This window comes from Aspergillus sydowii (assembly GCF_001890705.1).
Source record: "Aspergillus sydowii CBS 593.65 unplaced genomic scaffold ASPSYscaffold_2, whole genome shotgun sequence".
NCBI classification, from domain to species: domain Eukaryota; kingdom Fungi; phylum Ascomycota; class Eurotiomycetes; order Eurotiales; family Aspergillaceae; genus Aspergillus; species Aspergillus sydowii.
This window is the reverse complement of record NW_024467860.1, coordinates 2,818,638-2,830,646: the sequence shown is the minus strand read 5'-3', so window position 1 is coordinate 2,830,646 and position 12,009 is coordinate 2,818,638. Positions and strand designations below refer to the sequence as shown.

The following is a 12,009-nucleotide window of genomic DNA, read 5'->3' as shown; positions in this document are numbered from 1 at the left end:
CGTTTCTCCCTCTTTGAGATCATGATGTCAGATTCCATCAAGCTAAGCAGTTTGTGGTTCGGCGCTACCGAAGACCTCAGCCTTTAAAATCTCAACCATGGGTTTGGGAGGCGCTCGTCTCACCATCACAGTTCGTTGCCCTACCACCAGCTTACCTGCTAAGTGAAACAGTGGTTCATCCCAATCCGGTTTGTCCGATAATATTGACAAGGGTATCTGTTGGAGTGGTCCCTGGGGGGGAGATTCCGTCCTTTCTGGCCTTGCGAGGCCCTTTTGTGTCGTATCAAGGGCGGTGGCAACTCCTGCTCATTCGTCGAACGCTTTCAGCCCTACCGGCGGCCTTACAGTTGCAAGGTGACTCAGAGTTTGAGACCTCAGCAGATTCAGCTGAGACTTTAGTCAAGGTTGCACGTGTTTTAAACGTTAACTGAGATTAACCGTGGGCTTTCAGGCACTCGCTCTGATATTAGGGCCTGTCATTTCCGATATCCGCTGGGGTGTTCTAGGTTATATTGTTTATTCAGAAGTACTGATACGGAGTCCAGCTACCTACGTATTATATGCTATGTATGGCCTATAACATCAGAAGAGCTCCTACCCTCACTCCAGGCTCCCTATAACTATGCACATAAAGTGGAATCAAACCCTTCCCGTCAACAAATTCCGAGATGGTAGTCGTACAATGGCTCAAAACGCAAGCAAGGAAACAAAACGAAAAACGAGGCAAAAACGATGAAGAGAAAAAGAAAATGGCGTACCTCGAGTTCTGAGCTAATCTTAAACCTTCGTAAAGATCACAGAGCTCAAAATTGAAGCCTTTTAGCCCAGTAAAATCGCATCACAAGTAATAGTGCAGTAGCACTATGTGTGTCGCATAGCTCGCCGTTTAATTTTCAACCGCGCCAGGAGAAATAGCGATGATGACAGCCAGCGCTGCTATAATCAAAGCACCAGCTACAAAAGCGATAAGGGCGATACTGCCGCGACTGGCCGGGAACTTGCCTCTGATAATCCAGTACTGGCTCTCAAAGTAGCGATGGAAGCCGACCAAGAGAATGAGTATCGCGACCCCAAGGAAAGTTGTGCCTAACGGCTTCCCTAAGCTGCGAAGCCGCTCAGAGGTGTCTGATATCCTTATGATTGCGGGACCATCGTAGTCAGGTGATAGTAGTGAGGATACACTCTCGGATGCAAGCTCTACACTGTTTTGGCTTTGCGTTGAAGCGCTTCTCAGGCGAAAGAGTTGTGTCACTGCTATCCCAATGGACGCAAATGCTAGCGAAGTTCGCAGCCACGCGAGGAATGTTCGTTCTATAAAAAGAAGTTCACGGTTAACACGCCCGGGCGTCATGGGAATGGCCAGAAAAGGAAAGTCGAATGGACAGTCTCAAGAAAAGGCTCGACACGCACCCAAAGCAAGATGATCGCGAGCAACGCTCCCTTTGTTCTCCAGCTCTAAACTACCGTATCTGTCCGCAATCCGAGAGTACCAGGGTGCTTTGGGTTCATCGGAACCTGCCAGTCCAGAGTCTCGTCGGCTTTGAGTCCTGGAACCCTGGCGTGTCGGGAATTTACCGAGCTCCGCATCCGAGCCTCTCGGGACATTTTCAGTAGAGTTATACCGTCGCCGTTGCGAACTGTTGTGGCTCACTATCGGGGTTACTTCGTTGGCAGGCTGCCGGGGTCCCTGGCGAGGCATGGTCGCCTGATGCGGTGAATCAGAATATGTTGGTTCGTAAAAAGGTGGATGGAGGGATGAAGATCGCTGCGTGGGAGGGTAAGCACCGACCTCCCTCGTGTGTTGTGTATTGAGATCAGACTGGTCCATGATGGCGTGCTCGCGGGACAACAGGGGCTTCCACCGCTGAGACGCAGAGTGATGGGAGAAAAGGTGGGTAGCGGATGAAGTACCCCAGCTTTCTCGGTGGGGATTTGACCAGACCGCGACAGTTGCTAAGACCCGTAGCTTGCATTCATCCTCAAGGGAGATTACACTGAGTAACAGAAATGGAAAGAGAGGCGCCCAACCTCAGACTGGATATTTCAGATGTCGAGGTGCTCCCTGGCTTTCAATGAACACCTCGGCGGGCCATTCAAAGGTTCTTCCTTCAGCCAGCGACAATCACGCGCCACTGCACTATGCTTGTGACCAACTACTTCAGGCTTAGTCCCTCGGCTGAGATCGACCCGTTTCTGCCAGGACGAGCTGCTTTCTAGGAAGGCGGTCAATATACACCGTCTGTTCCTCAGGCTTGTTCCTCAGGCCACGGCCTCAGGGTGACCCATGATCAACAAAGCGGCCAAAGCCAAAGCCACTCTTGAGTCTCTTGGTCCCTTGAGCAACAACCACGGGTGGATCAGGGAGATCGCCTCGTGTTGTATCCCTCTCGAGAAGATGACGGCATCTCACGCTGCGGTCTTTTCCCAAGGCTGATGCGTCTCCGTGGTAGCGGTTTGTACAGAAAAACTCAGATGCGCCCCCATAATCCATCCCCGCCAACATGTTTATTTATACCCTCTGATGTTTGGGGACCGCGATTTTGACGAAGACGCAGGGCATTCTATCTCAGAATGTAGCCTGGCTTGGTGCTGTTGTTTGAATGCGGGGTAAATACGATACAGCGATGCACTCGATACGGTGAAGGAACTTAGACAAACTTGCGAACGGGACTGTACAGGGCAACATAGCCGAGGACACAATAGATCGTAAATCCCTCGACAGTTAGCTGGAGTGAAATACTCTGAAATACTCCCACCGTCTAAAGATTCTAGGCTGGGACCCCGCATCCACCGAAGCATCACTTACACAACAAATCTCTTGAGCCTTGCAGCTTGGCCATGACTGGAACCTCACATGGTCTGAAGCCAAGTCATCTAGGCAGCGCTATATTGCGCCGTGTTGGCCCGATATCATGCGGAAGGAGCCCTGGGGAATTGGTTCCCCAATACGACCCCAGGAACTAATGAACTGGTGTCCGTTAGGTACTCTAATACTAGCTTTTGGAAACAACCTAATAAACCAGGAGTTATAGAGAATCGATCAACATTCGTTCGACGGCCATGAATCTAGAGTAGATTGTTGTTCCGGTATATACAAGTACTAACTATCCTAAGATTATTGGCCTTGCTTTACCACCAACAACCTGAATCCTTGAAGCAAATCATTCTTCAAATCTTCCCAATTTTCTAACCCAACGCTAACCCTCAACAACTTTCTATCCACCCGCGAATCNGATAACGCGCGCCACTCGATTAGGGATTCAACACCACCCAGGCTTGTTGCATGCTGAAACAAAGCCAGTTTACTTGGTAAAACTCGCGCGAATTCTTCACTCTGCAAGACAATCGAGAAAACTGGGCCAAAGCCATTGGGCATCTGCTCCAGTAGCCAAGGCTCATTTTGAAAACTTGCATGGTGAATCTTTTGAAGAACCGCCTGCACAAGATGTTCCTCGCTGTTGGGCTCCGGTGTAGCTGCAGTCAGAGCTTTGTATAGCCACGCAACCAAATTACCCGAGCTCTCGCTGGCTCGCTGTACTCGAACATCCAGGGTCCGTAGACTACGGAGAGCAAGCCAACTTTCCATATTACCCATAACATTCCCTAGGGCCAACCGGTCCTCTATAAGCTTCTTCTGCCAGTCTTTGCTCTTTACCGCAAGCACTCCACATAAAAGATCACTGTGGCCGCCGAAGTACTTAGATCCCGAATGCATCACAATATCCGCACCCCACAGGAAGGGGTCCTGCAGCGACGGGGGCGCAAATGTGCTATCGACAATGAGATATGCTCCTCTTGAATGAGCCTTCTCCGCGAACTCCTTGATGCTGAGCGCAGTCCCCAGGGGATTCACCGGGGTTTCAAGAATGACCACGTCGCCTTCTCCTAGGCTTTCCGCTGAACAGTCGAGAGGCAGCTTTTCCAGACCTGAAAGACGGGATATAACCGAAATAACCTCATGGGTGCCATGGTACCCCTCTCCCACGGAGACATGTCGAGGATTTAACAAAATAAGGGCAGCATGCAGCGCAGCTAGACCGGTGGTGTAGCTCACGGCATAACCCTTTAGCAGCGACGAAAGCACAGCTTCGAATCGCGTGGCATTAGGCGCGAATTCTCGGGAATATACGTAGTTTTTTCCGTCAAACTCTTCCTGTAACACTATCAATACAGAGTTCTCTGTTGGAGGCAAATTCGGCACGCACCACGGGATCTTCAGAGGGAATCAGGTTCTCAGGCTCTTTTGGAAACCTGAAAGTTGTAGATAAGTGGATTGGGGGCGCAACATCCGTCACCAAGTTTAAGTAGTCGTCGGCATGCAGGGCGTTTGTTGAGGGGCGGTGAGTATCTGAGGGCGCCATTTCGAGCACGGGATGAAGAATAGTGTTACTTTAAGTTGCAATGGTTAAAGACTTTTTTGAGTTGAACTTTGCACGTTGTACTTCATTTATACTCCTTATAGATGGAGCTTAGGCCGCCAACCGTGGAACCCTCATAGGATTTCTTCAGTCAGCCCCACTCCTCGCAACTTCCCAAAATGGAACTCGAGACCAGTCGAGCGCCCATGTCAAACTGGGTATATATTACATCCATTTATTCATTAAATATTACATACCGGGCATGTAGTTATAGTATAAAGCCGGACTACTGTACGACATGGCCGCACTAGCAATGGGGTCATTAAAGCCAAGCCACTGCATCATCAACATCTGCGTCGCATCAATGGAACCCGGATCAAATCCGGAGTCGTTCCAGACGGGTGCTTCCGTATAAGGTAGCAAAGTCTGCTGATGCTCTGGAGGTGGTTGCAACTTGGCGGATATATAGGCGTACAATGCCCTTGAGGCACGATAGAATTTTCCAAACAAGTCTTCCGGGGAAGTCTCGCCTATCTCAATCGCGGCTCCTTTTATTCTTTCCGAAATCGAATCCACCACAGTGAGCACGTCAACTGTATTACGGACTTCATCACGGTGGTCCGCGGGAACTGATAGTTTTATCAGTACAGCGGTACACCGTACCGACTGTGCCCAGAAATGGAAAGGGAATCCGGCCCAATGCAAGGAAGTAAATCTGGAAAAATTATCAAAAAAAGATCGTATAGCCTGTAGGGTGCGATAGTGGCAATCTCGCTCATCGAGAGTGGAGGATATGTTGAATGAAGGAGTGTTTTCGACATCCGCACTGACTGGGTGGATGGTTTCGTATATGCTAAGGGAGGTGTAATAAAGTTGTGAAAGGAGTATTTCTGTATAGACCACCTGTTAGTGGGACTTGATAAACACATGACATGCAATGATCCAATTACTAGAACTTGCCATTAGACTTAAGATGCTGTGGTATCAAAGCCGTGATTTCATGTATCTTCCTTTGCAGGGCCTCAAGATACCACCTATTCAGCAAAGGCTCTGTTGAGTTGCCGGGCGTCAAGTTTGAAATCATCTGGTAACGTTCCAATTGTCGCTGGTCCTTTTCCGCGCTGACTTGTTGAGCAAGAGCCTGGAGGCGTACCTGCAGGCAAAACATTTCATCGGTTACGCACTCCTTGGTTCTGCCTAATGTGTCGAGGTACTCCTCCATCTGAGGCGTCCAGCGCATAGGTTCCATTCGGCGATAATGAGATGCCGTCCTGAAACACAGTGTCAGAAGCAGAAGATTAGTGTTTTGCTAGCGCATGATTGGAAGAGCAAAAACGCACAGAGAACTTAGAAAGAAACATCCCAATATAGCTCTCTTGTTCTGTAGTTTTTCTTGAGCTGTCTCCTCAGGGCTCCTCGAACGGCTTGGGACTAGACCCGCGCTTATTACTTCGCTGGGGAAAAGATATGATCCAATGGGTCCCGATGTATCCACACGAAGATCGTAAGCCACCGCCATTGCTATCTGCGTTAGACGAGAAGGACTCGAGATGGTGACACTATTGATAAAGGTATCATAACCCCAGCAGAGATATGTCAATATGCAGAGTAGTAAATCCAAGCTCGTGTCAATGCCTCCCCAAGTTCTTTGGGTAATGGTACTTTTCAGTTCGTTTCCACGTGCCCGTCTCTCCTGGGCCGATGGCGAGGTGACAGTCATAATGGCTTGGAATAAGAGCGGCCTCTCGTCACGAAGTTCCTGTGCACTCAAGTCTGGAGGCAGATCCACAAACGCAAGAAACGGCAGCATCCGTTCCCGGAAGATAGAAAGACGTGCTTGTTCTTTATCGGGAGATAACTTCCAATCACTTGAAGTGGTTGGCGTCCGGTCAGATATCGGCAGTTCCCTCGTTTCATATAGCGGTTCTTTGTCCCGCTGTCTCTCTTCAAGAATGTCGCGCAAGGCGGAGGATGAACCAGAACTCTCAACGACTTCATTTAAGAGCGTGTTGAGACTGTCAACCTTGGCCTTGAGATTTGCGATTGTTGCAGCCGCATCGAAAGGCTTCTGAATAGCTCGCTTGCGAAGCGACTCTGCCGAGGAGCATTCCTTTTTGAGTCGAATACATCGTTCGCAGCTATCAGCTTTGTCTTGTCTAACACACTTGGACTTGTTCTTGAAGCAGGGCAAACACGCCTGCCCGTATTGACCAACAGTTCTTTTTCTTCCCACCCTAGAAGCGGAGCCTGCTTGATAGGGATCCCGAGTAGACATAGTCCCAGCAGGTTGTTTATAGTGGGAATTGGGTAGGAAAAACTGCCGGATATCGACAAGCTATACAGATCATGAGGACAAAGCCATTGAATGGGACCGGTCAAGAATTCAAGGGCTCAATGCCTCCAGAACGAAGACAAGTCTCTTGTTCAGGTCCAAGATGGATGATCTGGAATTACTCCAGCAATGAACAAAGGAGTCACATGACCAAATAGCGCAGTTTTAACGTCCAGCCGTGGACTTTTCAACATTGTGAGGCCGTTGCTTTGTGTGTCATGGGAATAATGGCGTTGTGTTTGATGTTACTAAACTGCCACTGAGTCACTGGCTGACAGTGCATCTTTTACCAGCTAGAATGCAATGCCCTGAGATCTACGGAGTACCTTAGTGTTTTCCAGACCCGAAACCCGATCCTGGCGCCCTTGCCTCCAGGCGGGGCTCGGGTACTGGACCGATGACTGACCAAGAGTCCCCCATTCCATTTGGAGAAGTTCGGCGACGAGTCGGTTTTCTCTACCAATGGCAAAGGAGCGATTAAAAGCGTCCAAATCCCGCCGATGTGGTGGTATCCAGGCTCTATGACTCCCCGCATCGTCTTATAAGGGGACCAGACGCAAATAGTTTCAACCTCGCGCACCTTGAAACTCGAATATCCGCCTAGAGGTGAAGCTACGTAAAACAGATCTGGGTCAAAAATGTACCTTCGAGCAGTCCACGCAGAGGGACAAGTCGCCATCCTCCACCAACTCATCCGCGACAACCCACTAGGTATTGTCACAACCGCTATCAAGTCGCCTTCGTACCCACTTCTCCAAAGCAGCCATATCCCATTCATACTGGATGTCCCAGAGACAAAAGATGGCAGTCTCTCAAATGGAATACTACGCGGTCATATGGCAAAGCAGAACCCGCAGGCAAGGGCGCTAATGGAGGCATTAGCGGCGCAACGAGAGCAAGGAAATACAAGTCTCGAGCTACCAGACGAGGTCCTGGTCCTATTTAATGGCCCACATCACCACTATGTGACCCCAAAGTTTTATACTGAGACCAAGCCCGCAACTGGCAAGGTTGTTCCCACCTGGAACTATGCCGCGGCGCAGGCATATGGAAAAATCCGGATCTACTGCGACTCCAAGTCTGAGGAGACGTCGAACTATTTACAGAAGCAAGTTGAGGAACTATCGAACCAGTCGGAAACGTCAATTATGGGATACGCCTCGCCGTGGAAAGTGTCCGATGCACCTGTTAACCATGTCGATCTTCTGAAGAAGAACATTATCGGCATTGAGATTACCATCGATCGCCTACAGGGGAAGTTTAAGATGAGCCAGGAGATGGGTCAGGGTGACCGGGAGGGTGTCATCAATGGGTTTGAGAAATTGGGAACTGAAACCGGGAAGGGAATTGCTGATATGGTAAAGCTGAGGGCAGAAATGAAGGATCAGAAGTGAAGGTCTAGAAGTTGATCCCACACTTTTGTGTCACTACAGCATGCTAGCGCATAGAGACGACAGCGATGATATCCTAATGCATTGATAACTTCCATGACATAGACTACTTTGTATCCAGCTTCGTAAATTGTAACAATATTTCCAAGATCTCGAAGCCTTGGATGACCTTCTATATAAGGGCGCTAACCGTTTTGGGAATCCACCGTGGTCCCCGTCTGATTTGACACCATTCCGATAACATTAACAGCTTCCGTTCTGAATGTCAACTTGACAACAACGAAACAGCTCAACTCTCAACATGGCCGAAGATCAAAAATCATCCGCGAAGCCGAAGATCGATCTCTCACAAAAGCTGTCAGAGCTCCGGGCAGCAAGAACAAAGTCCCAATCCTCAAGAGATCCAACCCCCGTCACCCCTCCCCTCCCGAGCCCGCCAGACCTATCCTCCCACGAATACTCTGTCCCCGTTCGTCGAATCCTCTCTAAAAATGACCATGAAACATTCCTCTCCTCGCCCACCTACACCCTTGTTATCGCCTTCATCTTCGGTCTTTCTGACTCCGTGCGGGGCCGCGCAGCACCAGACGCCGAAGCTAATCTCCCCGCCAACATTTCCAAAGTTCTCTCAGTAATAGACAATATCGACAATCTCGTCGAAAAGCATCCGGGTATCGACCAGGGTGGCTCTCGGTTCGGGAACCCCGCCTTCCGCGACCTATTTGACGACGTCGCCACCCAGAGCACAGCATGGCATCGAGACATTCTCGGAATACAAAACGAGTCCGCCATTAACGAGGTATCCACATATCTGATTCACTCACTGGGATCGCGGGACAGACTGGACTATGGGTCTGGGCACGAACTGAATTTCATGATGTGGCTGCTCTGTCTGCGACAGCTAGGCCTGTTCTCAAAGCCGGACTTTGAGTCGATCGTGTTCCGTGTCTATGTTCGGTACATGCGTCTTATGCGCGATGTTCAATCGACGTATTATCTCGAACCCGCCGGGTCCCACGGTGTCTGGGGATTAGATGATTACCACTTCTTGCCGTTTCTGTTTGGCGCGGCGCAGCTCGTTGGACATCCATATGTCACGCCACTGGCGATTCACAACACCGCTATTATTGATGAAGAGGGGGATCGATATCTGTACCTCGATCAGGTGCGATGGGTTGATAGCGTCAAAACAGTAAAAGGCCTTCGGTGGCATAGTCCTATGCTGGATGATATCTCGGGCGCGAAGAACTGGACCAAGATTGAAAGCGGCATGAAGAAAATGTTCATCAAGGAAGTCATGGGGAAACTTCCTATCATGCAGCACTTTTTGTTTGGCAGCTTGCTGCCAGCAGAGTCTGGTATGGGTGAACTTCCAGCTGGAGAAGAGGAAAGCGAGCATGCGCACGAGCATGGAGACGGGCATGCCCACGATCACAGTCAGCATTCAGATTGGTTTGGCGACTGCTGTGGAATCAAGGTACCGAGCACTATAGCTGCTGGGGCTGAGATGCGAAAACGGATGGGTGGGAGCTCGAACCTACGCCCAATCCCTTTTGATTAACCGGCTTAATGCTAAGTACATTTATATGTTGAAATGAAACTACGTATACAGATATTAGAATGTGAAATGAATGATATAGATTTAATTATAATAGTTGGTTATGATTCCAACAATCCCCTTGCACCACAAATACCAACACATAAACAAGAGACGTCCAGAACAAACCAAAAAGAAAAAGCTCTCATTTCCACTCATCTATACTAACCTCCATCGCCCAAACATTAATGTTATTTCTCAATCTATCCCTAATAATCTCTCTCGCCTCCTCAAGCACCATCTTTACGTTCGTTGACTGCTTCATGCCAATTTCAAAGACGAAACCTTTCCCACAATCCTCATCATCCGGCTTCTCCGTATAAATCGTCGCTTTGGCATTCTCCATTTCCGCAAGCGCGACTCTATACTTGAAAATCAACGAGTCACACTCCTCCTCAAGAGGGATAACCACGTACCACGTGAAATCGTCCGAGTAGAAGCGTTTAAGCGGCTTCTTGTACGGTTTTGGAGTGTCCAGCTTCTCTAGTTGTTTCTGTGAAAGTCTGCGCCCGTTAGTCGCCTTGGGCTTGTATTTCGAATGTGAGCACGCGGAGCACTGATAGCAGCGCAGCCCTGTCTGGAGTTCTGTGTTGAAGGGGTGTCCTGCTGTTGGGCAGTCCGAGCCTGTACTGCAAAGTGTACAGGTTGTGCACTCGTATTTTGCTTGTTGCCCTGGGATCCATGAGGATTCTGGGGCTTGACGGTGGGTCATGTCAAGTATGTTGGCTTGATTGATTCCCTCTGTTTCGTCGTCTGGATATTGGTCTGTTAATTCTTGGTCTGACATTATCTGGTCGACCTCGATTTGGCCGGTTCGGTAAGTTTGCTCGGCTGACTCGATTGGATTCATCTTGTTGCCTGAAGATAAAAAAGGATTAATGGGTACGAAAGATGTGGTACGCTGGAATCCATACTACGTGAGTACTACTTATACTCTACAGTTGTACTCAATGGCCTTGTTCTGGGCAAGTGAATATTTGGATGGGTGAACTCTTGTGCTTTGTCTTCATTAAGCCGACTTGTGTGTAGATTGGTCGGGGTTTTATGAAGCTGTGAAAGGAAGTGTATACATATGCAGGACTACAATTGGCTGTTAAGTCTGTGGAAGTGAATGCTTCTAATAGTAAGTCCATTCTCATTAATACTCGACTATGAATTTATACAACCGAGCTACAACCTGAATCCTACCCAATGTCGGCATAGCGGGTAGATTTCAACCAAGCCACAAAATATCCCATGGGCTCAAACCTATAATTTGCCCTCTATAACCAAATTAATCTATTGTAAAACCTTTGTTCAAGATAGAATTCTCTTCTCCCCAGCAAGTATAAGTCACGTGAATCCCATAAAGCAGCACCGCCGCCACTCCCATTCCGTCAAATCACTTCCGTCTTCCAACAAGACCATATCTTGCAAAAGTCACCCTCAAGACCCATAGACCTCAATTACCAGAGTGTCGCCCGTTTACAATGGATGAATACTCAGCCGGCGGCGGCGGGAAGCTCAAACTCAAGGGCGCCAAAGTCAGCGACGGCCGGGTAAAGAAGAAGAAGAGCAGCAAGAAGAGCTCTTCGGCCACTACCGCTGCTGGCGCGGGCGGCGCCGAGAAGGAAAGAGAGAAAAACAGCGAGGCTGCTGGGGAGGAGAGATCTTCTACTGGTGTTTTACCGGGTGAAGAACGGGAGGAGGGTGATGGATCCTCGACTCCACAGTCGCAGTCGCATGCGCCTGCGAAGACGGAAGCTGAGAAGAGGCATGAGGAGATGAGGAGGAAGCGGGTATGTTGCACTCACTCTAGTTTCCACCATCCGTATTTCTTTTTTGTTTTTTTGTTTTTTTGTTTTTTTTGGATGTGCTTCTGTTTGGTATTTTTATTATGATTTCTGTATCCTGTTCTTCCTTCGTTTGTTTCTCGTGTCAGGCCATGCCTGGACTGTTCTCCAATCTTCAATTTTCCGGATATGGCGACATACATCCATGCTGATACACCGATAGGCATTAGAGCGACTGAAGCGCGAGGGTATCAAGACCCATAAGGAGCGGGTCGAGGAACTGAATAAATACTTGAGCAGATTGAGCGAACACCACGATATGTATGTTTTCTACTTCTGTTTCTCGAATGGTATGATGCTAATTATTCACCTACAGGCCGAAGATAGGACCCGGCTAAAGCCAAGTAACAACCTCACGATCAACTGTATTGGTTCTCGAATTCAATTTCAGCTTAGCTGGCTTTTGCCCTGTACCTGCTCATTCGGGGAATAGGAAATGGTCCCTAGTCGCTGATTGAGCTTTGGCCTGCTAGGATGGTCCCGGCTACGTTGTGCACGC

At 49.0% G+C, this 12,009-nt stretch overlaps 6 protein-coding genes across 6 annotated transcripts; 2 read left to right on the top strand and 4 right to left on the bottom strand.

Moving 5' to 3' along the window:
* Positions 1-886: 886 nt before the first annotated feature.
* On the bottom strand, positions 887-1,699 carry ASPSYDRAFT_55546 (uncharacterized protein; the record flags this gene model as incomplete). Its single annotated transcript, XM_040849056.1, has 2 exons — positions 887-1,311; positions 1,465-1,699. The coding sequence occupies 2 exons, from the start codon at positions 1,697-1,699 to the stop codon at positions 887-889; spliced, it is 660 nt and encodes a 219-aa protein (XP_040706589.1).
* A 1,316-nt stretch (positions 1,700-3,015) lies between these two features.
* On the bottom strand, positions 3,016-4,439 carry ASPSYDRAFT_41469 (putative transsulfuration enzyme family protein). The gene is made up of 2 exons (XM_040846287.1): positions 4,206-4,439; positions 3,016-4,153 (listed from the first exon to the last, which is right to left on the bottom strand). Exons 1-2 carry the CDS (start codon positions 4,359-4,361, stop codon positions 3,116-3,118), a joined length of 1,194 nt encoding a protein of 397 aa, XP_040706588.1. The 5' UTR covers positions 4,362-4,439; the 3' UTR covers positions 3,016-3,115.
* ASPSYDRAFT_667499 (Zn(II)2Cys6 transcription factor domain-containing protein) lies at positions 4,418-6,980 on the bottom strand. Its single transcript, XM_040850369.1, has 3 exons — positions 5,699-6,980; positions 5,319-5,629; positions 4,418-5,248 (listed from the first exon to the last, which is right to left on the bottom strand). The coding sequence occupies exons 1-3, from the start codon at positions 6,631-6,633 to the stop codon at positions 4,608-4,610; spliced, it is 1,887 nt and encodes a 628-aa protein (XP_040706587.1). The 5' UTR covers positions 6,634-6,980; the 3' UTR covers positions 4,418-4,607.
* ASPSYDRAFT_196647 (uncharacterized protein) lies at positions 6,899-9,808 on the top strand. The gene is made up of 2 exons (XM_040843735.1): positions 6,899-8,080; positions 8,370-9,808. Exons 1-2 carry the CDS (start codon positions 7,329-7,331, stop codon positions 9,640-9,642), a joined length of 2,025 nt encoding a protein of 674 aa, XP_040706586.1. The 5' UTR covers positions 6,899-7,328; the 3' UTR covers positions 9,643-9,808.
* Positions 9,733-10,769, bottom strand: ASPSYDRAFT_663542 (uncharacterized protein). The gene has a single exon (XM_040850360.1). It carries the CDS (start codon positions 10,526-10,528, stop codon positions 9,824-9,826), a length of 705 nt encoding a protein of 234 aa, XP_040706585.1. The 5' UTR covers positions 10,529-10,769; the 3' UTR covers positions 9,733-9,823.
* A 378-nt stretch (positions 10,770-11,147) lies between these two features.
* Positions 11,148-11,848, top strand: ASPSYDRAFT_86431 (uncharacterized protein; the record flags this gene model as incomplete). Its single annotated transcript, XM_040851659.1, has 3 exons — positions 11,148-11,456; positions 11,674-11,771; positions 11,827-11,848. 3 exons carry the CDS (start codon positions 11,148-11,150, stop codon positions 11,846-11,848), a joined length of 429 nt encoding a protein of 142 aa, XP_040706584.1.
* Positions 11,849-12,009: the final 161 nt, after the last annotated feature.

Excerpts from the sequence above, each read along its gene's own strand:
- ASPSYDRAFT_196647 (XM_040843735.1), top strand. The coding sequence starts at position 7,329 with ATGTACCTTCGAGCAGTCCACGCAGAGGGACAAGTCGCCATCCTCCAC. Across the intron at positions 8,081-8,369 it reads GCAGAAATGAAGGATCAGAA|CTCAACTCTCAACATGGCCG; the intron begins GTGAAGGTCTAG and ends ACAACGAAACAG.
- ASPSYDRAFT_667499 (XM_040850369.1), bottom strand. The coding sequence starts at position 6,633 with ATGTCTACTCGGGATCCCTATCAAGCAGGCTCCGCTTCTAGGGTGGGA. Across the intron at positions 5,630-5,698 it reads TGTTTCTTTCTAAGTTCTCT|GACGGCATCTCATTATCGCC; the intron begins GTGCGTTTTTGC and ends ACTGTGTTTCAG. Across the intron at positions 5,249-5,318 it reads ACAGCATCTTAAGTCTAATG|AAATACTCCTTTCACAACTT; the intron begins GCAAGTTCTAGT and ends TGGTCTATACAG.
- ASPSYDRAFT_663542 (XM_040850360.1), bottom strand. The coding sequence starts at position 10,528 with ATGAATCCAATCGAGTCAGCCGAGCAAACTTACCGAACCGGCCAAATC.